We start from the raw sequence: 22,366 nt of genomic DNA, 5'->3' as shown, positions 1-22,366 counted from the left end.
GGGTTCATGGTCAGAAAGCTTAAGTCAAAGAGCGAAAGAGAGGGAGGCGAAGAAAGATTGGAAAACAATCCGTGTAACATGGGCACAGATCAGTAAAAAAACACAGCGCCCAACGTGGGGCTTGAACCCACGACCCTGAGATTAAAAGTCTCATGCTCTACCGACTGAGCTAGCCGGGCAGTCAGTACCCGTTTCAGTTTGCGTAATCTCGTGAGTTCATGGTCAGAAAGCTTAAGTCACAGAGCGAAAGAGAGGAAGGCGAAAAAAGATTAGAAAACAATTCCTTTAACATGGCAACAGATTAGTAAAAAAATTCAGCGCCCAACGTTTGGCTCGAACCCATGAACCTGAGATTATTAGTCTCATGCTCTACCGACTGAGCTAGCCGGGCAGACAGTACTTGTTTCAGTTTGCGTCATCTCGTGCGTTCATGGTCAGAAAGATTAAGTCAAAGAGCGAAGGAGAGGGAGGCGAAGAAAGATTAGAAAACAATTGCTGTAACTAGGCAACAGATTAGTAAAAAAATTCAGCGCCCAACGTTTGGCTCGAACCCACGACCCTGAGATTAAAAGTCTCATGCTCTACCGACTGAGCTAGCTGGGCAGACAGCACCCGTTTCAGTTTGTGTCACCCCGTGCATTCATGGTCAGAAAGCTTAAGTCAAAGAGCGAAAGAGAGGGAGGCGAAGGAAGATTAGAAAACACTCCGTGTAACATGGGAACAGATCAGTAAAAAATGCAGCGCCGATCTTGGGGCTCGAACCCGCGGCCCTGAGATTATTAGTCTCATGCTCTATTGACTGAGCCAGCCGGGCAGACAGAAACCGTTTCAGTTTGCTACATCCCGTGTGTTAATGGTCAGAAAGATTAAGTCAAAGAGCGAAGAAGAAGAAGGCAAAGAAAGATTGGAAAACGATTCCTGTAACATGGGAACAAATCAGTGAAACAATTTAGCGCCCAACGTGGGGCTCGAACCCAAGACCCTGAGATTAAAAGTCTCATGCTCTACCGACTGAGCTAGCCGGGCAGACAGGCCCTGTTTCAGTTTGCGTCACCCCATGCGTTCATGGTGAGAAAGCTCAAGTCAAAGAGCGAAGGAGAAGAAGGCGAAGAAAGATTGGAAAACAATCCGTGTAACATAGGAACTGATCAGTAGAAAAATGCAGCGCCCAAAATAGGGCTTCAATCTACGACTCCGAGATTAAAAGCCTCATCCTCTACCGACTGAGCTAGCCGGGCAGTCAGTACCCGTTTCAGTTTGCGTAATCCCGTGCGTTCATGGTCAGAAAGATTAAGTCAAAAAGTGAAGGAGAGGAAGGCGAAAAAAGATTAGAAAACAATTCCTGTAACATGGCAACAGATTAGTAAAAAAATTCAGCACCGAACGTTTGGCTCGAACCCATGACCCTGAGATTAAAAGTCTCATGCTCTACCGACTGAGCTAGCCGGGCAGACAGTACCTGTTTCAGTTTGCGTCATCTCGTGCGTTCATGGTCAGAAAGATTAAGTCAAAAAGTGAAGGAGAGGAAGGCGAAAAAAGATTAGAAAACAATTCCTGTAACATGGCAACAGATTAGTAAAAAAATTCAGCACCGAACGTTTGGTTCGAACCCATGACCCTGAGATTAAAAGTCTCATGCTCTACCGACTGAGCTAGCCGGGCAGACAGCACCCGTTTCAGTTTGCGTCACCCCGTGCGATCATGGTCAGAAAGCTTAATTCAAAGAGCGAAGGAGAGGGAGGCGAAGAAAGATTAGAAAACAATCCGTCTAACATGGGAACAGATCAATAAAAAATGCAGCGCCCAACGTGGGGCTCGAACCCACGACCCTGAGATTAAAAGTCTCATGCTCTACCGACTGAGCTAGCCGGGTGGAGAGTACACGTTTCAGTTTGCTTCACCCCTTGTGTTAATGGTCAGAAAGAGTAAGTCAAAGAGCCAAGGAGAAGAAGGCAAAAAAAGATGGGAAAACAATTCCTGTAACATGAGAAACGATCAGTAAAAAAATTCAGCGCCCAACGTGGGGCTCGACCCCATGACCCTGAGATTAAAAGACTCATGCTCTACCGACTGAGCTAGCCGGGCGGACAGTACGCGTTTCAGTTTGCGTCATCCCGAGCGTTCATGATCAGAAAGCTTAAGTCACAGAGCGAAAGAGAGGAAGGCGAAGGAAGATTGGAAAACAATCCGTGTAACATGGGAACAGATCAGTAAAAAAATGCAGCGCCAACTTAGGGCTTGAATTTACGACCTTGAGATTAAAAGCCTCATGCTCTATGGACTGAGCTAGCTGGGCAGACGGCCCCCGTTTATGTTGCGTCACCCCGTCCGTTCATGGTCAAAAAGTTTAAGTGAAAGAGCGAAGGAGAGGGAGGCGAAGAAAGATGGGAAAACAATCCGTGTAATATGGGAACAGATCAATAAAAATGCAGCGCCCAACGTGGGGCTCGAACCCACGACCCTGAAATTAAAAGTCTCATGCTCTACAGACTGAGCTAGCCGGGCGGACAGCACGCGTTTCAAATTGCGTCTTCCCGTGCGTTCATGGTCAGAAAGGTTAAGTCACAGAGCGAAAGAGAGGAAGGCGAAGGAAGATTGGAAAACAATCCGTGTAACATGGGAACAGATCAGTAAAAAAATGCAGCGCCGAACTTGGGGCTTGAACCAACGATTCTGAGATTAAAAGTCTCATGCTCTAGCGACTGAGCTAGCCGGGCGGATAGTACCCGTTTCAGTTTGCGTCATCCCGTGCGTTCATGGTCAGAATCCTTAAGTCGCAGAGCGAAAGAGAGGAAGGCGAAGTAAGATTAGAAAACAATCCGTGTAACATGGGAACAGATCAGTAAAAAATGCAGTGCCCATCTTGGGGCTCAAACCCGCGGCCCTGATAATATTAGTCTCTTGCTCTACCGACTGAGCTAGCCGGGCGGACAGTACCCGTTTCAGTTTGCGTCATCTCGTGCGTTCATGGTCAGAAAGATTAAGGCAAAGAGCGAAGAAGAGGAAGGCGAAGAAATATTGGAAAACAATTCCTGTAACATGGCAACAGATCAGTAAAAAATGCAGCGCCCAACGTGGGGCTTGAACCCGCGGCCCTGAGATAATTAGTCTCATGCTCTACCGACTGAGCTGGCCAGGCGGACAGTACCCGTTTCAGTTTGCGTCATCTCTTGCGTTCATGGTCAGAGAGAATAAGTCAAAGAGTGAAGGAGAGGAAGGCGAAGAAAGATTAGAAAACAATTGCTGTAACTAGGCAACAGATTAGTAAAACAATTCAGCGCCCAACGTTTGGCTCGAACCCACGACCCTGAGATTAAAAGTCTCATGCTCTACCGACTGAGCTAGCCGGGCAGACAGCACCCGTTTTAGTTTGCTTCACCCCGCGTGTTAATGGTCAGAAAGATTAAGTCAAAGAGCGAAGGAGAAGAAGGCAAAAAAAGATTGGAAAACGATTCCTGTAACATGGGAACAGATCAGTGAAAAAATGCAGCGCCCAACTTAGGGCTTGAACCAACGATTCTGAGATTAAAAGTCTCATGCTCTACCGACTGAGCTAGCCGGGCAGACAGCACCCATTCCAGTTTGCGTCACCCCGTGCGTTCATGGTCAGAAAGCTTAAGTCAAAGAGCGAAAGAGAGGGAGGCGAAGGAAGATTAGAAAACACTCCGTGTAACATGGGAACAGATCAGTAAAAAGGCAGCGCCGATCTTAGGGCTCGAACCCGCGGCCCTGAGATTATTAGTCTCATGCTCTATTGACTGAGCTAGCCGGGCAGACAGCAACCGTTTCAGTTTGCTACATCCCGTGTGTTAATGGTCAGAAAGATTAAGTCAAAGAGCGAAGGAGAAGAAGGCAAAGAAAGATTGGAAAACGATTCCTGTAACATGGGAACAGATGAGTAAAAAAATGCAGCGCGCAACTAGAGGCTGGAACCAACGACCCTGAGATTAAAAGTCTCATGCTCTACCAACTGAGCTAGCCGTGCAGACAGCAACCGTTTCAGTTTGCTTTACCCCGCGTGTTAATGGTCAGAAAGATTAAGTCAAAGAGCGAAGGAGAAGAAGGCAAAGAAAGATTGGAAAACGATTGCTGTAACATGGGAAACCATCAGTAAAAAAATTCAGCGCTCAAGGCGGGGCTCGAACCCACGACCCTGGGATCAAAAGTCTCATGCTCCACCGACTTAGCTAGCCGGGCGGACAGTACCCGTTTCAGTTTGCGTCATCTCGTGTGTTCATGGTCAGAAAGCTTAAGTCACAGAGCGAAAGAGAGGAAGGCGAAGGAAGATTGGAAAACAATCCGTGTAACATAGGAACAAATCATTAAAAAAATGCAGCGCCCCAATTCGGGCTTGAACCAACGACTCTTAGATTAAAAGTCTCATGCTCTACCAACTGAGCGAGCCGGGCAGACAGCAATCGTTTCAGTTTGCTTCACCCCGTGTGTTCATGGTCAGAAATAATAAATCAATGAGCGAAGGAGAGGAAGGCAAAGAAAGAGTGGAAAACAATTCCTGTAACGTGGGAACAAATCAGTGAAACAATTTAGCGCCCAACGTAGGGCTCGAACCCAAGACCCTGAGATTAAAAGTCTCATGCTCTACCGACTGAGCTAGCCGGGCAGACAGGCCCTGTTTCAGTTTGCGTCATCCCGTGCGTTCATGGTCAGAAAGCTTAAGTCACAGAGCAAAAGAGAGGAAGGCGAAAGAAGATTGAAAAACAATCCGTGTAACATGGGAACAGATCAGTAAAAAAACACATCGCCCAACGTGGGGCTCGAACCCACGACCCTGACATTAAAAGTCTCATGCTCTACCGACTGAGCTAGCCGGGCAGTCAGTACCCGTTTCAGTTTGCGTAATCCCGTGAGTTCATGGTCAGAAAGCTTAAGTCACAGAGCGAAAGAGAGGAAGGCGAAAAAAGATGAGAAAACAATTCCTGTAACATGGCAACAGATTAGTAAAAAAATTCAGCGCCCAACGTTTGGCTCGAACCCACGAACCTGAGATTATTAGTCTCATGCTCTACCGACTGAGCTAGCCGGGCGGACAGTACCTGTTTCAGTTTGCGTCATCTCGTGCGTTCATGGTCAGAAAGATTAAGTCAAAACGTGAAGGAGAGGAAGGCGAAAAAAGAATAGAAAACAATTCCTGTAACATGGCAACAGATTAGTAAAAAAATTCAGCACCAAACGTTTGGCTCGAACCCACGACCCTGAAAATAAGGCTCATGCTCTACCGACTGAGCTAGCCGGGAAGACAGCACCCTTTTCAGTTTGCGTCATCTCGTGCGTTCATGGTAAGAAATATTAAGTCAAACAGCGAAGGAGAGGAAGGCGTAGATAGATTGGAAAAGAATCCGTGTAACATGAGAACAGATCGGTAAAAAAAACAGTGCCCAACGTGGGGCTCGAACCCACGACCTTGAGATTAAAAGTCTCATGCTCTACCGACTGAGCTAGCTGGGCAGACAGAGCCCGTTTCAGTTTTCGTCACCCCGTGCGTTCATGGTCAGAAAGCTAGAGTCGAAGAGCGAAAGAGCGGAAGGCGAAGGAAGATTAGAAAACACTCCGTGTAACATGGGAACAGATCAGTAAAAAAATGCAGCGCCCATCTTGGGCGCTCGAACCCGCGGGCCTGAGATTATTAGTCTCATGCTCTACCGATTGAGCTAGCCGGGCAGACAGTAACCGTTTCAGTTTGCTTCACCCCGTGTGTTAATGATCAGAAAGATTAAGTCAAAGAGCGAAGGAGAAGAAGGCAAAGAAAGATTGGAAAACGACTCCTGTAACATGGGAACAGATGAGTAAAAAATGCAGCGCCCAACTAGAGGCTGGAACCAACGATTCTGAGATTGAAAGTCTCATGCTCTAGCGACTGAGCTAGCCGGGTGGACAGTACCCGTTTCAGTTTGCGTCATCCCGTGCGTTCATGGTCAGAAAGCTCAAGTCGAAGAGCGGAAGAGAGGAAGGCGAAGGAAGATTCGAAAACACTCCGTGTAACATGGGAACAGATCAGTAAAAAAATGCAGCGCCCATCTTGGGCGCTCGAACCCGCGGGCCTGAGATTATTAGTCTCATGCTCTACCGATTGAGCTAGCCGGGGAGACAGCAACCGTTTCAGTTTGCTTCACCCCGTGTGTTAATGATCAGAAACATTAGGTCAAAGAGCGAAGGAGAAGAAGGCAAAGAAAGATTGGAAAACGATTCCTGTAACATGGGAACAGAGGAGTAAAAAATGCAGCGCCCAACTAGAGGCTGGAAACAACGACTCTGATATAAAAGCCTCCTGCTCTACCAACTGAGCTAGCCGGGCAGACAGCCTCCGTTTCAGTTTGCTTCACCCCGTGTGTTCATGGTCAGAAATATTAAGTCAAAAAGCGAAGAAGAGGAAGGCGAAGAAATATTGGAAAACAATTCCTGTAACACGGCAACAGATCAGTAAAAAGTTCAGCGCCCAACGTGGGGCTCGAAACCACGGCCCTGAGATTAAAAGTCTCATGCTCTACCTACTGAGCTAGCCGGGCAGACAGTACCCGTTTCAGTTTGCGTAATCCCGTGCGTTCATGGTCAGAAAGCTTGAGTCACAGAGTGAAAGAGAGGAAGGCGGATGAGATTTGGAAAACAATCCATGTAACATGGGCACAGATCAGTAAAAAATTGCAGCGCCCAATGTGGGGCTCGAATCCACGACCCTAAGAATATTAGTCTCATGCTCTACCGACTGAGCTAGCCGGGCGGAATGTACCCGTTTCAGTTTGCGTCATCTCGTGCGTTCATGGTCAGAAAGATTAAGTCAAAAAGTGAAGGAGAGGAAGGCGAAAAAAGATTAGAAAACGATTCCTGTAACATGGCAACAGATTAGTAAAAAAATTCAGCGCCCAACGTTTGGCTTGAACCAACGACTCTGAGATTAAAAGTCTCATGCTCTACCGTCTGAGCTAGCCGGGCAGACAGGTCCTGTTTCAGTTTGCGTCACCCCATGCGTTACTGGTCAGAAAGTTTAAGTCAAAGAGCGAAGGAGAGGAAGGCGAAGAAAGATCGGAGAGCAATCCGTAGAACAGATCAATAAAAAAGTGGAGCGCCAAACGTGGGCTTCAACCCACGACTCTAAGGTCAAAAGTCTCATGCTCTACCGGCTGAGCTAGCCGGGCAGACAGCACCCGTTTCAATTTGCGTCATCTTGTGCGTTCATGGTCAGAAAGATTAAGTCAAACAGCGAAGGAGAGGAAGGCGTAGATAGATTGGAAAACAATCCGTGTAACATGAGAACAGATCGGTAAAAAAAGTAGTGCCCAACGTGGGGCTTGAACCTACGACCTTGAGATTAAAAGTCTCATGCTCTATGGACTGAGCTAGCTGGGCAGACGGCCCCCGTTTATGTTGCGTCACCCCGTCCGTTCATGGTCAAAAAGTTTAAGTCAAAGAGCGAAGGAGATTGATTGATATGTGGGGTTTAACGTCCGAAAACCACTATATGATTTTGAGAGACGCCGTAGTGGAGGGCTCCGGAAATTTAGACCACCTGGGGTTCTTTAACGTGCACCCAAATCTGAGCACACGGGCCTACAACATTTCCGCCTCCATCGGAAATGCAGCCGCCACAGCCGGGATTCGAACCCGCGCCCTGCGGGTCAGCAGCCGAGTACCTTAGCCACTAGACCACCGCGGCGGGGCAAGAGCGAAGGAGAGGAAGGCGAAGAAAGATTCGAAAACAATCCGTGTAATATGGGAACAGATCAATAAAAAAATGCAGCGCTCAACGTGGGGCTCGAACCCACGACCCTGCGATTAAAAGTCCCATGCACTACCGACTGAGCTAGACGGGCGGACAGTACGCATTTCAGTTTGCGTCATCCCGTGCGTTCATGGTCAGAAAGCTTAAGTCACAGAGTGAAAGAGAGAAAGGCGAAGGAAGATTGGAAAACAATCCGTGTAACATGGGAACAGATCAGTAAAAAAATGCAGCGCCCAACTTGAAGCTTGAACCAACGATTCTGAGATTAAACGTCTCATGCTCTAGCGACTGAGCTAGCCGGGCGGACAGTACCCGTTTAAGTTTGCGTCATCCCGTGCGTTCATGGTCAGAAAGCTTAAGTCGCAGAGCGAAAAAGAGGAAGGCGAAGAAATATTGGAAAACAATTCCTGTAACATGGCAACAGATCAGTAAAAAAATGCAGCGCCCATCTTGGGGCTCGAACCCGCGGCAATTATATTATCAGTATCATGCTCTACCGACTGAGCTAGCCGGGCTTTTTTTTTTTTTTTTTTTTTTTTTATTTATTGCCTGGCATGGACATTGTACAGGGCAATCATTGCACACACATATATTACAATACAAAGAGAAAAAAAAAGAACAAGCATTGCCATCAGTCCCATCTGTACTGATGTTGTCCTCTTAAAAATACTTAAGGTTTGCCAGGGGTTCAAACCTTGACAACCATTCTGGCTCGATATCCCCTATTTTGCTACACTCAATGAATGCAGACATGCTTTGCCTGAAATAAATTACTGCTGGCTTTGCGTCCGGGTCGAAATGGTATCCGGCCATTCGTGCACGCCATATACAGTGGAGACCGGTCAACATCACTACATCAAATGGGACCCCATCATCATTTGTTACTGCGAGGTACCTTATTCCGTGTGGGTCTAGTGGAAAATCCTTCTTTATTGTCCTCTGTAATATGTCCCAAAAATGTACCCCTTCCCAACAATGCAAAAAAACATGGTCTATTGTTTCTGGTTTCTTACATATCAAGCAGTGTGACCCCCATGGTGTAAAAAAACCCCGTTCCTCTGTGAAAGTCTTTACTGATAGTGTTCCTGTGTGTAACTTGAAGAAAAAAGTTTTCACCCCTGTAGGTACCTGCATGTTTCTCACCCGCTTCAGTACATTTTGTCCCGGTCTTCCACTGTATATGGCCCTGTACAATGGTACTGGCAAAACCATAGCACATACATCTTTGTACAATTCTTTTCTTCTAACACTTGCTAGATAATCTATCGAAAAGCGTACAGATAAAAAACGTACACTGTCTACCACTTCCTTGAGATACCCACGCAACGTCACGGGCCGGCTATCCGTAGTAACAACAAGATCTGGTAAGGCACTGCCTAACCTGAGCTGGCATACCGTACGCAAAAACGGATCCCTGACGTCACGGAAAAACAAAAATCTATTTACTACTTGTCTCACAAATAGGTGCGCCAAACCAAGACCTCCGTCCTTCACGCGCCTGAACAAGTTGGTCCGTCTGCACCTTTCCCATTTCGAGCCCCATATAAAAACTGCGAACACTCTGTGCAGCCTTTGCACGTTGATCCTTGAACAATGTAACACCTGCATCACATACCACAGTTTAGCGATAAAAAACATGTTGCACACAGTAGCCCTAGCAAAAACAGACAGGTTCATGCCTTTCCACCACTGAGCTAGCCGGGCGGACAGTATTCGTTCGAGTTTGCGTCATCTCGTGCGTTCATGGTCAGAAAGATTAAGTCAAAGAGCGAAGGAGAGGAAGGCGAAGAAATATTGGAAAACAATTCTTGTAACATGGCAACAGATCAGTAAAAAATCCAGCGCCCAACGTGGGGCTCGAACCCGCGGCCCTGAGATTATTAGTCTCATGCTCTACCGACTGAGCTAGCCGGGCGGACAGTACCCGTTTCAGTTTGCGTGATCTTGTGCGTTCATGGTCAGAGAGATTAAGTCAAAGAGTGAAGGAGAGGAAGGCGAAAAAAGATTAGAAAACAATTGCTGTAACATGGCAACAGATTAGTAAAAAAATTCAGCGCCCAACGTTTGGCTCGAACCCACGACCCGGAGATTAAATGTCTCATGCTCTACCGACTGAGCTAGCCGGGCAGACAGCACCCGTTTCAGTTTGCGTCAGCCCGTGCGTTCATGGTCCGAAAGCTTAGGTCAAAGAGCGAAGGAGAAGGAGGCGAAGAAAGATTGGAAAACAATCCGTCTAACATGGGAGCAGATCAGTAAAAAAACACAGCGCCCAAATTAGGGCTTCAACCCACGACTCCGAGATTAAAAGCCTCATGCTCTACCAACTGAGCTAGCCGGGCAGACAGCAACCGTTTCAGTTTGCTTCACCCCGTGTGTTAATGGTCAGAAAGCTTAAGTCACAGAGCGAAAGAGAGGAAGGCGAAGGAAGATTGGAAAACAATCCGTGTAACATGGGAACAGATGAGTAAAAAAATGCAGCGCCCAAGTTGGGGCTGGAACCAACGACTCTGATATAAAAGCCTCATGCTCTACCAACTGACCTAGCCGGGCAGACAGCACCCGTTTCAGTTTGCTTCACCCCGTGTGTTCATGGTCAGAAAGATTAAGTCAAAAAGCGAAGGAGAGAAGGCGAAGAAATATTGGAAAACAATTCCTGTACCATGGCAACAGATTAGTAAAAAAAATCAGCGCCCAACGTTTGGCTCGAAAACACGACCCGGAGATTAAATGTCTCATGCTCTACCGACTGAGCTAGCCGGGCGGACAGTACCCGTTTCAGTTTGCGTCATCTTGTGCGTTCATGGTCAGAGAGATTAAGTCAAAGAGTGAAGGAGAGGAAGGCGAAGAAAGATTAGAAAACAATTGCTGTAACATGGCAACACATTAGTAAAAAATGCAGCGCCCATCTTGGGGCCCGAACCCGCGGCCCTGACATTATTAGTCTCATGCTCTACCGACTGATCTAGCCGGGCGGACAGTATTCGTTTCAGTTTGCGTCATCTCGTGCGTTCATGGTCAGAAAGATTAAGTCAAAGAGCGAAAGAGAGGAAGGCGAAGAAATATTGGAAAACAATTCCCGTAACATGGCAACAGATCAGTATAAAATGCAGCGCCCAACGTGGGGTTTGAATTCGCGGCCCTGAGATTATTAGTCTCATGCTCTACCGACTGAGCTAGCCGGGCAGACAGTACCCGATTCAGTTTGCGTAATCCCGTGCGTTCATGGTCAGAAAGCTTAAGTCACAGAGCGAAAGAGAGGAAGGCGCAAGAAGATTGGAAAACAATCCGTGTAACATGGGCACAGATCAGTAAAAAAATGCAGCGCCCAATGTGGGGCTCGAACCCACGACCCTGAGATTAAAAGTCTCATGCTCTACCGACTGAGCTAGCCGGGCAGACAGCACCCGTTTCAGTTTGCGTCATCTCGTGCGTTCATGGTCAGAAAGATTAAGTGAAACAGCGAAGGAGAGGAAGGTGTAGATAGATTGGAAAACAATCCGTGTAACATGGCAACAGATCAGTAAAAAATGCAGCGCCCAACGTGGGGCTCGAACCTATGACCTTGAGATTAAAAATCTCATGCTCTATGGACTGAGCTAGCCGGGCAGACGGCCCCCGTTTATGTTGCGTCACCCCGTTCGTTCATGGTCAAAAAGTTTAAGTCAAAGAGCGAAGGAGAGGAAGGCGAAAAAAGATTGGAAAACAATCCCTGTAATATGGGAACAGATCAATAAGAAATGCAGCGCCCAACGTGCGGCTCGAACCTACGACCCTGAGATGAAAAGTCTCATGCTCTACCGACTGAGCTAGCCGGGCGGACAGTACGCGTTTCAGTTTGCGTCATCCCGTGCGTTCATGGTCAGAAAGCTTAAGTCACAGAGCGAAAGAGAGGAAGGCAAAGGAAGATGGGAAAACAATCCGTGTAACATGGGAACAGATCAGTAAAAAAATGCAGCGCCCAAATTGGGGCTTGAACCAACGATTCTGAGATCAAAAGTCTCATGCTCTAGCGACTGAGCTAGCCGGGTGGACAGTACCCGTTTCAGTTTGCGTAATCTCGTGCGTTCATGGTCAGAAAGCTTAAGTCGCTGAGCGAAAGAGAGGAAGGCGAATGAAGATCAGAAAACAATCCGTGAAACAAGAGAACAGATCAGTAAAAAAATGCAGTGCTCATCTCGGGGCTCGAACCCGCGGCCCTGAGATTATTAGTCTCATGCTCTAACGACTGAGCTAGCCGGGCAGACAGCAGCCGTTTCAGTTTGGTTCACCCCGTGTGTTAATGGTCAGAAATATTAAGTCAAAGAGCGAAGGAGAAGAAGGCAAAGAAAGATTAGAAAAAGATTCCTGTAACATGGCAACAGATTAGTAAAAAAATTCAGCACCGAACGTTTGGTTCGAACCCATGACCCTGAGATTAAAAGTCTCATGCTCTACCGACTGAGCTAGCCGGGCAGACAGCACCCGTTTCAGTTTGCGTCACCCCGTGCGATCATGGTCAGAAAGCTTAATTCAAAGAGCGAAGGAGAGGGAGGCGAAGAAAGATTAGAAAACAATCCGTCTAACATGGGAACAGATGAATAAAAAATGCAGCGCCCAACGTGGGGCTCGAACCCACGACCCTGAGATTAAAAGTCTCATGCTCTACCGACTGAGCTAGCCGGGCGGGGAGTACACGTTTCAGTTTGCTTCACCCCGTGTGTTAATGGTCAGAAAGAGTAAGTCAAAGAGCGAAGGAGAAGAAGGCAAAAAAAGATGGGAAAACAATTCCTGTAACATGGGAAACGATCAGTAAAAAAATTCAGCGCCCAACGTGGGGCTCGAACCCACGACCCTGAGATTAAAAGACTCATGCTCTACCGACAGAGCTAGCCGGGCGGACAATACGCGTTTCAGTTTGCGTCATCCCGAGCGTTCATGATCAGAAAGCTTAAGTCACAGAGCGAAAGAGAGGAAGGCGAAGGAAGATTGGAAAACAATCCGTGTAACATGGGAACAGATCAGTAAAAAAATGCAGCGCCAACTTAGGGCTTGAATTTACGACCTTGAGATTAAAAGCCTCATGCTCTATTGACTGAGCTAGCTGGGCAGACGGCCCCCGTTTATGTTGCGTCACCCCGTCCGTTCATGGTCAAAAAGTTTAAGTGAAAGAGCGAAGGAGAGGGAGGCGAAGAAAGATTGGAAAACAATCCGTGTAATATGGGAACAGATCAATAAAAATGCAGCGCCCAACGTGGGGCTCGAACCCACGACCCTGAAATTAAAAGTCTCATGCTCTACCGACTGAGCTAGCCGGGCGGACAGCACGCGTTTCAAATTGCGTCATCCCGTGCGTTCATGGTCAGAAAGGTTAAGTCACAGAGCGAAAGAGAGGAAGGCGAAGGAAGATTGGAAAACAATCCGTGTAACATGGGAACAGATCAGTAAAAAAATGCAGCGCCGAACTTGGGGCTTGAACCAACGATTCTGAGATTAAAAGTCTCATGCTCTAGCGACTTAGCTAGCCGGGCGGATAGTACCCGTTTCAGTTTGCGTCATCCCGTGCGTTCATGGTCAGAATCCTTAAGTCGCAGAGCGAAAGAGAGGAAGGCGAAGGAAGATTAGAAAACAATCCGTGTAACATGGGAACAGATCAGTAAAAAATGCAGTGCCCATCTTGGGGCTCAAACCCGCGGCCCTGATAATATTAGTCTCTTGCTCTACCGACTGAGCTAGCCGGGCGGACAGTACCCGTTTCAGTTTGCGTCATCTCGTGCGTTCATGATCAGAAAGATTAAGTCAAAGAGCGAAGGAGAGGAAGGCGAAGAAATATTGGAAAACAATTCCTGTAACATGGCAACTGATCAGTAAAAAATGCAGTGCCCAACGTGGGGATCGAACCCGCGGCCCTGAGATAATTAGTCTCATGCTCTACCGACTGAGCTAGCCAGGCGGACAGTACCCGTTTCAGTTTGCGTCATCTCGTGCGTTCATGGTCAGAAAGATTAAGTCAAAGAGCGAAGGAGAGGAAGGCGAAGAAATATTGAAAAACAATTCCTGTAACATGGCAACAGATCAGTAAAAAATGCAGCGCCCAACGTGGGGCTTGAACCCGCGGCCCTGAGATAATTAGTCTCATGCTCTACCGACTGAGCTAGCCGGGCAGACAGCACCCGTTTTAGTTTGCGTCACCCCGTGCGTTCATGGTCAGAAAGATTAAGTCAAAGAGCGAAGGAGAGGGAGGCGAATAAAGATTGGAAAACAATCCGTCTAACATGGGAACAGATCAGTAAAAAAACACAGCGCCCAACGTGGGGTTCGAACCCACGACCCTGAGATTAAAATTCTCATGCTCTACCAACTGAGCTAGCCGTGCTGACAGCAACCGTTTCAGTTTGCTTTACCCCGCGTGTTAATGGTCAGAAAGATTAAGTCAAAGAGCGAAGGAGAAGAAGGCAAAGAAAGATTGGAAAACGATTCCTGCAACATGGGAAACGATCAGTAAAAAAATTCAGCGCTCAAGGTAGGGCTCGAACCCACGACCCTGGGATTAAAAGTCTTATGCTCTACTGACTGAGCTAGCCGGGCGGACAGTACGCGTTTCAGTTTGCATCATCCCGTGCGTTCATGGTCAGAAAGGTTAAGTCACAGAGCGAAAGAGAGGAAGGCGAAGGAAGATTGGAAAACAATCCGTGTAACATGGGAACAGATCAGTAAAAAATGCAGCGCCGACCTTGGGGCTTGAACCAACGATTCTGAGATTAAAAGTCTAGTGCTCTAGTGACTGAGCTAGCCGGGCGGATAGTACCCGTTTCAGTTTGCGTCATCCCGTGCGTTCATGGTCAGAAAGCTTAAGTCGCAGAGCGAAAGAGAGGAAGGCGAAGGAAGATTAGAAAACAATCCGTGTAAATTGGAAACAGATCAGTAAAAAATGCAGTGCCCATCTTGGGGCTCAAACCCGCGGCCCTGATAATATTAGTCTCTTGCTCTACTGACTGAGCTAGCCGGGCGGACAGTACCCGTTTCAGTTTGCGTCATCTCGTGCGTTCATGGTCAGAAAGAATAAGTCAAAAAGCGAAGGAGAGGAAGGCGAAGAAATATTGGAAAACAATTCCTGTAACATGGCAACAGATCAGTAAAAAATGCAGCGCCCAACGTGGGGCTTGAACCCGCGGCCCTGAGATAATTAGTCTCATGCTCTACCGACTGAGCTGGCCGGGCAGCCCGCACCCGTTTCAGTTTGCTTCACCCCGTGTGTTCACGGTCAGAAAGATTAAGTCAAAGAGCGAAGGAGAGAGAGGCGAAGAAAGATTGGAAAACAATCCGTCTAACATGGGTACAGATCAGTAAAAAAACACAGCGCCCAACGTGGGGCTCGAACCCACGACCCTGAGATTAAAAGTCTCATGCTCTACCAACTGAGCTAGCCGGGCTTTTTTTTTTTTTTTTTCTTTATTGCCTTTTAATAACCACAAGCAAAGGAAATACATACAAAATATGTACACTTACTAAAACACCAGCTTCAACTTGGCCAGTGCACTTGGTTTAAAAAGGCTTCACAGAAGCCAATTGGTCGAGCACAGGTAACCACTCGGGGGGTTCAGGCAGCGCTTTAAACATGTCTCGTGTATACAGCATACTCTCAACAAAATAGTCTCTCGCTGAACGTGCGTCTACACGCATATGTCGAACATCCATTCTTGTCCTCCACACACTATGCATGCAAAGCAACATTAACATGTCACTCGGCACTTCCCCTGCAGCTGCACACGGAAGAAAACGGATTCCAAAAGCGTTGATAGGTAGTTCTTTTTTTATAGTCCGTTGTAGTACGTCCCACAAGAACACAGCATCATGGCAGTCGAGAAAGATATGATTTATCGTTTCTGGTTTGCCGCAGATTAGACAGTTGACGGACCACGGTACAAAAAGCCCTTTACTTTTTAGCCATGGCAGTACAGGGAGAGTGCCGGTATGCACTTGAAAGAAGAATGTTTTGACAGAGGGTCTGACCGGCATTCTCTTAACACGTTTAAACACGTCACGCTCAGAACCTAGCCTGCACGAAGCTCGGTAGACGGGCACTGGCAGGAAGACATCAAGAAGGTCACGATACAGTTTCTTTTTAGTCACGTCGGACAAGTATTCGTACGAAAATCTTTCCTTGAGCAGGCGTGTAGCTGTAACTACTTCTCGCAAATAAGGACTGAGTGGTCCAGCTTCGAAGGAAAAAGATGACACGACGAAATCAGATAAGGGGGTCTGCAGTCTTGCTTGGATCACAGTTCTCAAGAAATTGTCAGTTTGATCTCGAGCGAACATGAATCTGCTCACCAACTGCTTAAAAAACAAATGCAAAAGCCCCAGACCACCATATTTTACCCTATGAAATAAATTGCACCGGCTCGTGCGCTCCCACTGCGACCCCCATATAAAGGTCGCGAATACTCGGTGCATTTTCTGGACCGAAGTGCGGGTCATGGTTAACACTTGTAATACATAAAACACTTTTGCAATCAGAAATACATTGCACACGGACGCTTTTGCAAACATTGATAAATTGCGACCTCCCCACTTATCAGTACAATTTTTAATGCGTTGACGTTCCTCAGACCAATACTCCGTAGCATTGCGGTAGTGATCCAAAGGCACACCGAGGTACTTTCCGGGCATGATTTTCCAATTCATGTTACAGTAAACTTCGGGTGTGCTTTGCCACTGGCCATGCCAAACGCCTAGACATTTTGGCCAACTGATTGCGCTGCCCGTTGCTGCACAGAATTCCCTAGCTATTCGTACAACTTCTTGCACACTTTCTTTGTCACTGCAAAACACTGCGACGTCATCAGCATAGGCTAAAATTCTAATTCCACTGGTCAGAAACGTATACCCTCTTATACTTGGTGATGCAAGTATTCGTAAACAGAAGGGCTCTAAGTAAAGCGCGAAAAGGAGTGGCGACAAGGCACAACCTTGCTTCACGCTCGAGCGCACAGGAATTGAAGCACTTACTTCTTTGTTGATTACTAAATTAGCCCTGCAGTCATGATACACCATTCTAACGCCTTCTGTAATGACAGTTCCTACATTCACATGTTCCAGCAATAAAAACAAAATTTCATGTACGACTTTATCGAACGCTTTGTGCAGGTCTAGCTGAATCATGGCCACGCGGTCATTATTTGCATCACAGCATTCTAGAATACTTCTGGTTACGTGTATATTTGTGAATATGGTTCTGCCCTTAATCCCACATGTCTGATGCGGGCCGACAAGGGATGTGACAACACTTTGGAGCCGTCTTGCTAGGACCTTCGTGTATATTTTATAGTCAGTGTTGCTCAAACTGATAGGTCGGTAGGATTCCACTGAAAGTAGCTTTGCGGGGTCATCAGTTTTGGGGATTAATACTACGTGTGCTGTCCTAAATGAATGAGGTGTTTGCTGCTTGTCGTAGCATTCTCTGATCACTCGGTGTAATGCCAGTGCCATTTCTGTCTTAAAAAATTTGTATATGGCAGCACCAAGCCCATCCGGCCCTGGTGACTTGCCGTTACCCAGGTTATCTATAGCTGATTCAATTTCTGCCACAGTGATTTCTACTTCCAGTAGCTCCCGCTCAGAGTCTTCCAATCTCGGCATAAGGGTCAGAAAGTCCTCTTTGAATCGTTCGGGGTCATTGATTGTATGGCTAAGGAGTTGCGTATAAAACTCGACAAAGGCGTGCTTTATCTGTTCGCGGTCCCGGGTAATGTAATTGCGGTATCGAATTTCATTTATCTCTTTGTTTGCTGCATGTTTCTTTTCTTCACTGAGCACCCGCTTAGTGGGCGTTTCACCCATCCACAGCCGTTCAGTGCGAGCCCTTATCATTGCTCCGCGGTACTTTTCGTCGTCGATGAATTCGAGCTTTGCTTTCGCCTCCTTTATTTCTTTCTTAAATTTTCCCGGCACTTCATTTTCTACGCTTAACATGTAGTCTAGTTCGCTTTGTAACTGCCTCTCTTGTTGCCTTTCCCGATTACGTAATACACAGGCTCTTTCAATCGCTATCATCTTTATATCACACTTCATTTGCTCCCACACAGCTATGAAGTTATTGGTCTCCAAACGAAGAGCATTTGAAAGACATTCTTTGGTTTTTGTGACAAATATTTCATCTTGCAGCAGCTTTTCATTAATTTTCCATAGAAACCAATTAAACTTCGCAGCCTTACGTTTTTCGCCAATGTTGACCTTGACCAGACAATGATCACTAAAACTAAGATGTTGAATTTGATAAGATGAGCATAGTGGCACCAACTTTGCCGACAAATATATTCTGTCTAACCTCGCGTGCGAATGACCTTGAAAGTGCGTATATCCTACTTCACCCTCTCGCGTCATTACATAACCGACATCTTCCAGCCCTGTCTCGTTCACTATTTTATTCAATAGCTCAGCGCTTCTATCGCGCACATTGAAGCTCGTTGTCTTATCCTCAGCTCTACAGACACAATTGAAGTCCCCTAGAACCACAACATTTCTTTCCGTTTTCAAGAATCCTTCAATCGCTCTGAAAAAAAATTCCCGTTCGTGCGATCTATTCGGTGCATAAACACACACAACGCGCCAAGGCATTCCAGAAACACTGAAGTCGCACACAACCAGCCTACCGCTATCGCAGGTAGACACATTTTCAACAACCGCGATACTACTACGTATGAAAACGACACAGCCTCCTGACCGCCCAACAGCATGACAAACGCAGACATTGTACCTAGAGCGAAAAACTTGAACCATTTGCTCCGTTTGTTCTTCACTTTCCATTTTAGTTTCTTGTACAGCCAGGAGGTCTATGTCGTTTTCTAACAAAATGCGACTAATCTGGCATTGTCTCCTGCGCGAACACAGGCCTCTTGAGTTCAACGTCGCGATGCAAATACCAGTTTTAAAGTTAGTCGCCATTTCTTGAAGGTTGTTTCGTCAGGTGTCATACTCACGTCGCAACAGTGGTTGCGTGTGCTCAGCGTAGAAAGCCTCGGAACGTCTCCTCCGCTACGGCGGGGCCGACGTTTGAGTGCCCCTACGGTCAGGAGACAGGTTTGGTCGTGGTTTAAAGGTAGGCCGACGACCAGTCGCCGTCTTTGTTGGAGGTTCATTGATGGCCGACGTGTCAACATTTCCGGTACGGTCAGGTGTTTCACGAGCTCGCTTAAAAGCGATAGCACCGGCCTTGGTCATCTCGGCGTCCGTTGCTTCCGGGCCGCCCTCTCGCGCAGCTGAAGATGACTTGCTCGCTGCTGTAGCGTCGTTCTCTACTGCTGCCGTGTCTAAATTCGTTCCTGGCGCACCAGAGTGCTTGTCTCCTTTATTGGTAGATTCCAGTGCGGCCCCAGAAGACTGTTCAGGGGGCGTGGCAGGGCCTTCCGTATAACCGTCTTCCCTGCTCGCTTCTTCGGCATCCACGGCATCCATCAGGTGTTCAGACACTTCGTCTGTTTGGCCTGGGCCCGCAATGCTGGCGTACGACCTCACACAATGGGCGTCATCGTGGCCATAGCGACGACAGACCCCACAGCGCGGCACGCGGCAATCCCGTCGAATGTGTCCGATAGCCCGGCATCGGAGGCATAGCGGTGCTCTGCCAGGAATTACGACGAGCGCCATATCCTCCGCAACTCGCAGTTGGTGTGGCAGGTCGTCCACGGACACGCCCGCGTGTAGCCTCAGCGTGACCGACCGCGTGGTTGAACCTTTATCATTGCAACCCTGCACCTTCCATTTATCTCTGCTTATCTCGGTCACTTTTCCGTAGGGCGTTAAGGCGACTCGCACAGCCTCGTCCGGCACGCCATGAAGAAGCCAGTACAACTTCAGCCGCACACCTCGATCACGGGGGTCAACCACCATACAGCGATGGTCCTTTAGATCAAAAGACTCCGCCGCCAGCATCTTCTTTTTACCCTCATCATCCTTGAACGTCACTGCCCATACATGATTCATTTGGTATGCCCCTAGGGCAACCACTTCCGGCAGCAGCGAAAGACGAGCAAGGCTGTCTCGGACATGCTCCACTCGATATGGCCTGGCTTTCAAGTTTCCGTGCAAAAAAACCGTGTGCAAAACGGAATCACCTGAAGGCAGCTGAGGCAGAACAACCTGGAAATCTTCGCCTGGCTTTTCGGTACACCTGATACCGCGGCCCACACGGGCCGCTGAAACCGCCCCTACGCGGGAGCACATGATAAACACGTCCGTTCACTGTCGTGGCCGGAAGTGGAATCCACTGAGCTAGCCGGGCAAACAGCAACCGTTTCAGTTTGCTTTACCTCGCGTGTTAATGGTCAGAAAGAATAAGTCAAAGAGCGAAGGAGAAGAAGGCAAAGAAAGATTGGAAAATGATTCCTGTAACATGGGAAACGATCAGTAAAAAAATTCAGCGCTCAAGGTGGGGCTCGAACCCACGACGCTGGGATTAAAAGGCTCATGCTCTACCGACTGAGCTAGCCGGGTGGACAGTACGCGTTTCAGTTTGCATCATCCCGTGCGTTCATGGTGAGAAAGCTTAAGTCACAGAGCAAAAGAGAGGAAGGCGAAGGAAGATTTGAAAACAATCCGTGTAACATGGGAACAGATCAGTAAAAAAACACAGCGCCCAACGTGGGGCTCGAACCCACGACCCTGAGATTAAAAGTCTGATGCTCTACCGACTGAGCTAGCCGGGCAGTCAGTACCCGTTTCAGTTTGCGTAATCCCGTGAGTTCATGGTCAGAAAGCTTAAGTCACAGAGCGAAAGACAGGAAGGCGAAAAAAGATTAGAAAACAGTTCCTGTAACATGGCAAAAGATTAGTAAAAAAAATTCAGCGCCCAACGTTTGTCTCGAGCCCACGAACCTGAGATTAGTAGTCTCATGCTCTACCGACTGAGCTAGCCGGGCAGACAGTACCTGTTTCAGTTTGCGTCATCTCGTGCGTTCATGGTCAGAAAGATTAAGTCAAAAAGTGAAGGAGAGGAAGGCGAAAAAAGATTAGAAAACAATTCCTGTAACATGGCAACAGATTAGTAAAAAAATTCAGCACCGAACGTTCGGCTCGAACCCATGACCCTGAGATTAAAAGTCTCATGCTCTACCGACTGAGCTAGCCGGGCAGACAGCACCCATTCCAGTTTGCGTCACCCCGTGCGTTCATGGTCAGAAAGCTTAAGTCAAAGAGCGAAAGAGAGGGAGGCGAAGAAAGATTGGAAAACAATCCGTGTAACATGGGAACAGATCAGTAAAAAAACACAGCGCCCAACGTGGGGCTCGAACCCACGACCCTGAGATTAAAAGTCTCATGCTCTACCGACTGAGCTATACGGGCAGTCAGTACCCGTTTCAGTTTGCGAAATCCCGTGAGTTCATGGTCAGAAAGCTTAAGTCACAGAGCGAAAGAGAGGAAGGCGAAAAAAGATTAGAAAACAATTCCTGTAACATGGCAACAGATTAGTAAAAAAATTCAGCGCCCAACGTTTGTCTCGAGCCAACGAACCTGAGATTAGTAGTCTCATGCTTTACCGACTGAGCTAGCCGGGCAGACAGTACCTGTTTCAGTTTGCGTCATCTCGTGCGTTCATGGTCAGAAAGATTAAGTCAAAAAGTGAAGGAGAGGAAGGCGAAAAAAGATTAGAAAACAATTCCTGTAACATGGCAACAGATTAGTAAAAAAATTCAGCACCGAACGTTCGGCTCGAACCCATGACCCTGAGATTAAAAGTCTCATGCTCTACCGACTGAGCTAGCCGGGCAGACAGCACCCATTCCAGTTTGCGTCACCCCGTGCGTTCATGGTCAGAAAGCTTAAGTCAAAGAGCGAAAGAGAGGGAGGCGAAGAAAGATTGGAAAACAATCCGTGTAACATGGGAACAGATCAGTAAAAAAACACAGCGCCCAACGTGGGGCTCGAACCCACGACCCTGAGATTAAAAGTCTCATGCTCTACCGACTGAGCTATACGGGCAGTCAGTACCCGTTTCAGTTTGCGTAATCCCGTGAGTTCATGGTCAGAAAGCTTAAGTCACAGAGCGAAAGAGAGGAAGGCGAAAAAAGATTAGAAAACAATTCCTGTAACATGGCAACAGATTAGTAAAAAAATTCAGCGCCCAACGTTTGTCTCGAGCCCACGAACCTGAGATTAGTAGTCTCATGCTTTACCGACTGAGCTAGCCGGGCAGGCAGTACCTGTTTCAGTTTGCGTCATCTCGTGCGTTCATGGTCAGAAAGATTAAGTCAAAAAGTGAAGGAGAGGAAGGCGAAAAAAGATTAGAAAACAATTCCTGTAACATGGCAACAGATTAGTAAAAAAATTCAGCACCGAACGTTCGGCTCGAACCCATGACCCTGAGATTAAAAGTCTCATGCTCTACCGACTGAGCTAGCCGGGCAGACAGCACCCATTCCAGTTTGCGTCACCCCGTGCGTTCATGGTCAGAAAGCTTAAGTCAAAGAGCGAAAGAGAGGGAGGCGAAGAAAGATTGGAAAACAATCCGTGTAACATGGGAACAGATCAGTAAAAAAACACAGCGCTCAACGTGGGGCTCGAACCCACGACCCTGAGATTAAAAGTCTCATGCTCTACCGACTGAGCTATACGGGCAGTCAGTACCCGTTTCAGTTTGCGTAATCCCGTGAGTTC

General features: G+C 47.4%; 2 protein-coding genes and 38 non-coding genes across 40 annotated transcripts in view; all 40 read right to left on the bottom strand.

Annotated features, from left to right (window-relative positions):
* The window catches only part of LOC119176671 (unextended protein), a 418,752-nt gene that overhangs the window by 142,635 nt on the left and 253,751 nt on the right, over window positions 1–22,366 (bottom strand). The window lies entirely within an intron of this gene.
* On the bottom strand, window positions 107–179 carry TRNAK-UUU (transfer RNA lysine (anticodon UUU)). The gene has a single exon. It is a non-coding gene; the product is annotated as a tRNA-Lys (tRNA).
* TRNAI-AAU (transfer RNA isoleucine (anticodon AAU)) lies at window positions 319–391 on the bottom strand. Its single transcript has one exon. It is a non-coding gene; the product is annotated as a tRNA-Ile (tRNA).
* TRNAK-UUU (transfer RNA lysine (anticodon UUU)) lies at window positions 531–603 on the bottom strand. Its single transcript has one exon. It is a non-coding gene; the product is annotated as a tRNA-Lys (tRNA).
* On the bottom strand, window positions 954–1,026 carry TRNAK-UUU (transfer RNA lysine (anticodon UUU)). The gene has a single exon. It is a non-coding gene; the product is annotated as a tRNA-Lys (tRNA).
* TRNAK-UUU (transfer RNA lysine (anticodon UUU)) lies at window positions 1,801–1,873 on the bottom strand. Its single transcript has one exon. It is a non-coding gene; the product is annotated as a tRNA-Lys (tRNA).
* TRNAK-UUU (transfer RNA lysine (anticodon UUU)) lies at window positions 2,013–2,085 on the bottom strand. The gene has a single exon. It is a non-coding gene; the product is annotated as a tRNA-Lys (tRNA).
* On the bottom strand, window positions 2,433–2,505 carry TRNAK-UUU (transfer RNA lysine (anticodon UUU)). Its single transcript has one exon. It is a non-coding gene; the product is annotated as a tRNA-Lys (tRNA).
* On the bottom strand, window positions 3,067–3,139 carry TRNAI-AAU (transfer RNA isoleucine (anticodon AAU)). Its single transcript has one exon. It is a non-coding gene; the product is annotated as a tRNA-Ile (tRNA).
* Window positions 3,279–3,351, bottom strand: TRNAK-UUU (transfer RNA lysine (anticodon UUU)). Its single transcript has one exon. It is a non-coding gene; the product is annotated as a tRNA-Lys (tRNA).
* TRNAK-UUU (transfer RNA lysine (anticodon UUU)) lies at window positions 3,491–3,563 on the bottom strand. The gene has a single exon. It is a non-coding gene; the product is annotated as a tRNA-Lys (tRNA).
* On the bottom strand, window positions 4,549–4,621 carry TRNAK-UUU (transfer RNA lysine (anticodon UUU)). The gene has a single exon. It is a non-coding gene; the product is annotated as a tRNA-Lys (tRNA).
* Window positions 4,761–4,833, bottom strand: TRNAK-UUU (transfer RNA lysine (anticodon UUU)). Its single transcript has one exon. It is a non-coding gene; the product is annotated as a tRNA-Lys (tRNA).
* TRNAI-AAU (transfer RNA isoleucine (anticodon AAU)) lies at window positions 4,973–5,045 on the bottom strand. The gene has a single exon. It is a non-coding gene; the product is annotated as a tRNA-Ile (tRNA).
* TRNAK-UUU (transfer RNA lysine (anticodon UUU)) lies at window positions 5,394–5,466 on the bottom strand. The gene has a single exon. It is a non-coding gene; the product is annotated as a tRNA-Lys (tRNA).
* TRNAK-UUU (transfer RNA lysine (anticodon UUU)) lies at window positions 6,452–6,524 on the bottom strand. The gene has a single exon. It is a non-coding gene; the product is annotated as a tRNA-Lys (tRNA).
* TRNAI-AAU (transfer RNA isoleucine (anticodon AAU)) lies at window positions 6,664–6,736 on the bottom strand. Its single transcript has one exon. It is a non-coding gene; the product is annotated as a tRNA-Ile (tRNA).
* On the bottom strand, window positions 6,876–6,948 carry TRNAK-UUU (transfer RNA lysine (anticodon UUU)). The gene has a single exon. It is a non-coding gene; the product is annotated as a tRNA-Lys (tRNA).
* On the bottom strand, window positions 7,290–7,362 carry TRNAK-UUU (transfer RNA lysine (anticodon UUU)). The gene has a single exon. It is a non-coding gene; the product is annotated as a tRNA-Lys (tRNA).
* On the bottom strand, window positions 7,754–7,826 carry TRNAK-UUU (transfer RNA lysine (anticodon UUU)). The gene has a single exon. It is a non-coding gene; the product is annotated as a tRNA-Lys (tRNA).
* On the bottom strand, window positions 9,578–9,650 carry TRNAI-AAU (transfer RNA isoleucine (anticodon AAU)). The gene has a single exon. It is a non-coding gene; the product is annotated as a tRNA-Ile (tRNA).
* Window positions 10,846–10,918, bottom strand: TRNAI-AAU (transfer RNA isoleucine (anticodon AAU)). Its single transcript has one exon. It is a non-coding gene; the product is annotated as a tRNA-Ile (tRNA).
* On the bottom strand, window positions 11,058–11,130 carry TRNAK-UUU (transfer RNA lysine (anticodon UUU)). Its single transcript has one exon. It is a non-coding gene; the product is annotated as a tRNA-Lys (tRNA).
* On the bottom strand, window positions 11,269–11,341 carry TRNAK-UUU (transfer RNA lysine (anticodon UUU)). The gene has a single exon. It is a non-coding gene; the product is annotated as a tRNA-Lys (tRNA).
* Window positions 11,479–11,551, bottom strand: TRNAK-UUU (transfer RNA lysine (anticodon UUU)). The gene has a single exon. It is a non-coding gene; the product is annotated as a tRNA-Lys (tRNA).
* Window positions 11,903–11,975, bottom strand: TRNAI-AAU (transfer RNA isoleucine (anticodon AAU)). The gene has a single exon. It is a non-coding gene; the product is annotated as a tRNA-Ile (tRNA).
* On the bottom strand, window positions 12,326–12,398 carry TRNAK-UUU (transfer RNA lysine (anticodon UUU)). Its single transcript has one exon. It is a non-coding gene; the product is annotated as a tRNA-Lys (tRNA).
* TRNAK-UUU (transfer RNA lysine (anticodon UUU)) lies at window positions 12,538–12,610 on the bottom strand. Its single transcript has one exon. It is a non-coding gene; the product is annotated as a tRNA-Lys (tRNA).
* Window positions 12,958–13,030, bottom strand: TRNAK-UUU (transfer RNA lysine (anticodon UUU)). Its single transcript has one exon. It is a non-coding gene; the product is annotated as a tRNA-Lys (tRNA).
* On the bottom strand, window positions 13,592–13,664 carry TRNAI-AAU (transfer RNA isoleucine (anticodon AAU)). The gene has a single exon. It is a non-coding gene; the product is annotated as a tRNA-Ile (tRNA).
* Window positions 13,803–13,875, bottom strand: TRNAI-AAU (transfer RNA isoleucine (anticodon AAU)). Its single transcript has one exon. It is a non-coding gene; the product is annotated as a tRNA-Ile (tRNA).
* Window positions 14,015–14,087, bottom strand: TRNAK-UUU (transfer RNA lysine (anticodon UUU)). Its single transcript has one exon. It is a non-coding gene; the product is annotated as a tRNA-Lys (tRNA).
* TRNAI-AAU (transfer RNA isoleucine (anticodon AAU)) lies at window positions 14,860–14,932 on the bottom strand. Its single transcript has one exon. It is a non-coding gene; the product is annotated as a tRNA-Ile (tRNA).
* Window positions 15,072–15,144, bottom strand: TRNAK-UUU (transfer RNA lysine (anticodon UUU)). The gene has a single exon. It is a non-coding gene; the product is annotated as a tRNA-Lys (tRNA).
* LOC142776887 (uncharacterized) lies at window positions 18,233–19,954 on the bottom strand. Its single transcript, XM_075881221.1, has one exon. It carries the CDS (start codon window positions 19,934–19,936, stop codon window positions 18,749–18,751), a length of 1,188 nt encoding a protein of 395 aa, XP_075737336.1. The 5' UTR covers window positions 19,937–19,954; the 3' UTR covers window positions 18,233–18,748.
* TRNAK-UUU (transfer RNA lysine (anticodon UUU)) lies at window positions 20,346–20,418 on the bottom strand. The gene has a single exon. It is a non-coding gene; the product is annotated as a tRNA-Lys (tRNA).
* Window positions 20,983–21,055, bottom strand: TRNAK-UUU (transfer RNA lysine (anticodon UUU)). The gene has a single exon. It is a non-coding gene; the product is annotated as a tRNA-Lys (tRNA).
* Window positions 21,195–21,267, bottom strand: TRNAS-ACU (transfer RNA serine (anticodon ACU)). The gene has a single exon. It is a non-coding gene; the product is annotated as a tRNA-Ser (tRNA).
* On the bottom strand, window positions 21,619–21,691 carry TRNAK-UUU (transfer RNA lysine (anticodon UUU)). Its single transcript has one exon. It is a non-coding gene; the product is annotated as a tRNA-Lys (tRNA).
* On the bottom strand, window positions 22,255–22,327 carry TRNAK-UUU (transfer RNA lysine (anticodon UUU)). The gene has a single exon. It is a non-coding gene; the product is annotated as a tRNA-Lys (tRNA).

Source organism: Rhipicephalus microplus, chromosome X, assembly GCF_043290135.1.
Source record: "Rhipicephalus microplus isolate Deutch F79 chromosome X, USDA_Rmic, whole genome shotgun sequence".
Taxonomy (NCBI): Eukaryota; Metazoa; Arthropoda; class Arachnida; order Ixodida; family Ixodidae; genus Rhipicephalus; species Rhipicephalus microplus.
The sequence above is the reverse complement of the archived record's forward strand: the minus strand, read 5'-3'. Positions and strand labels throughout refer to the sequence as shown.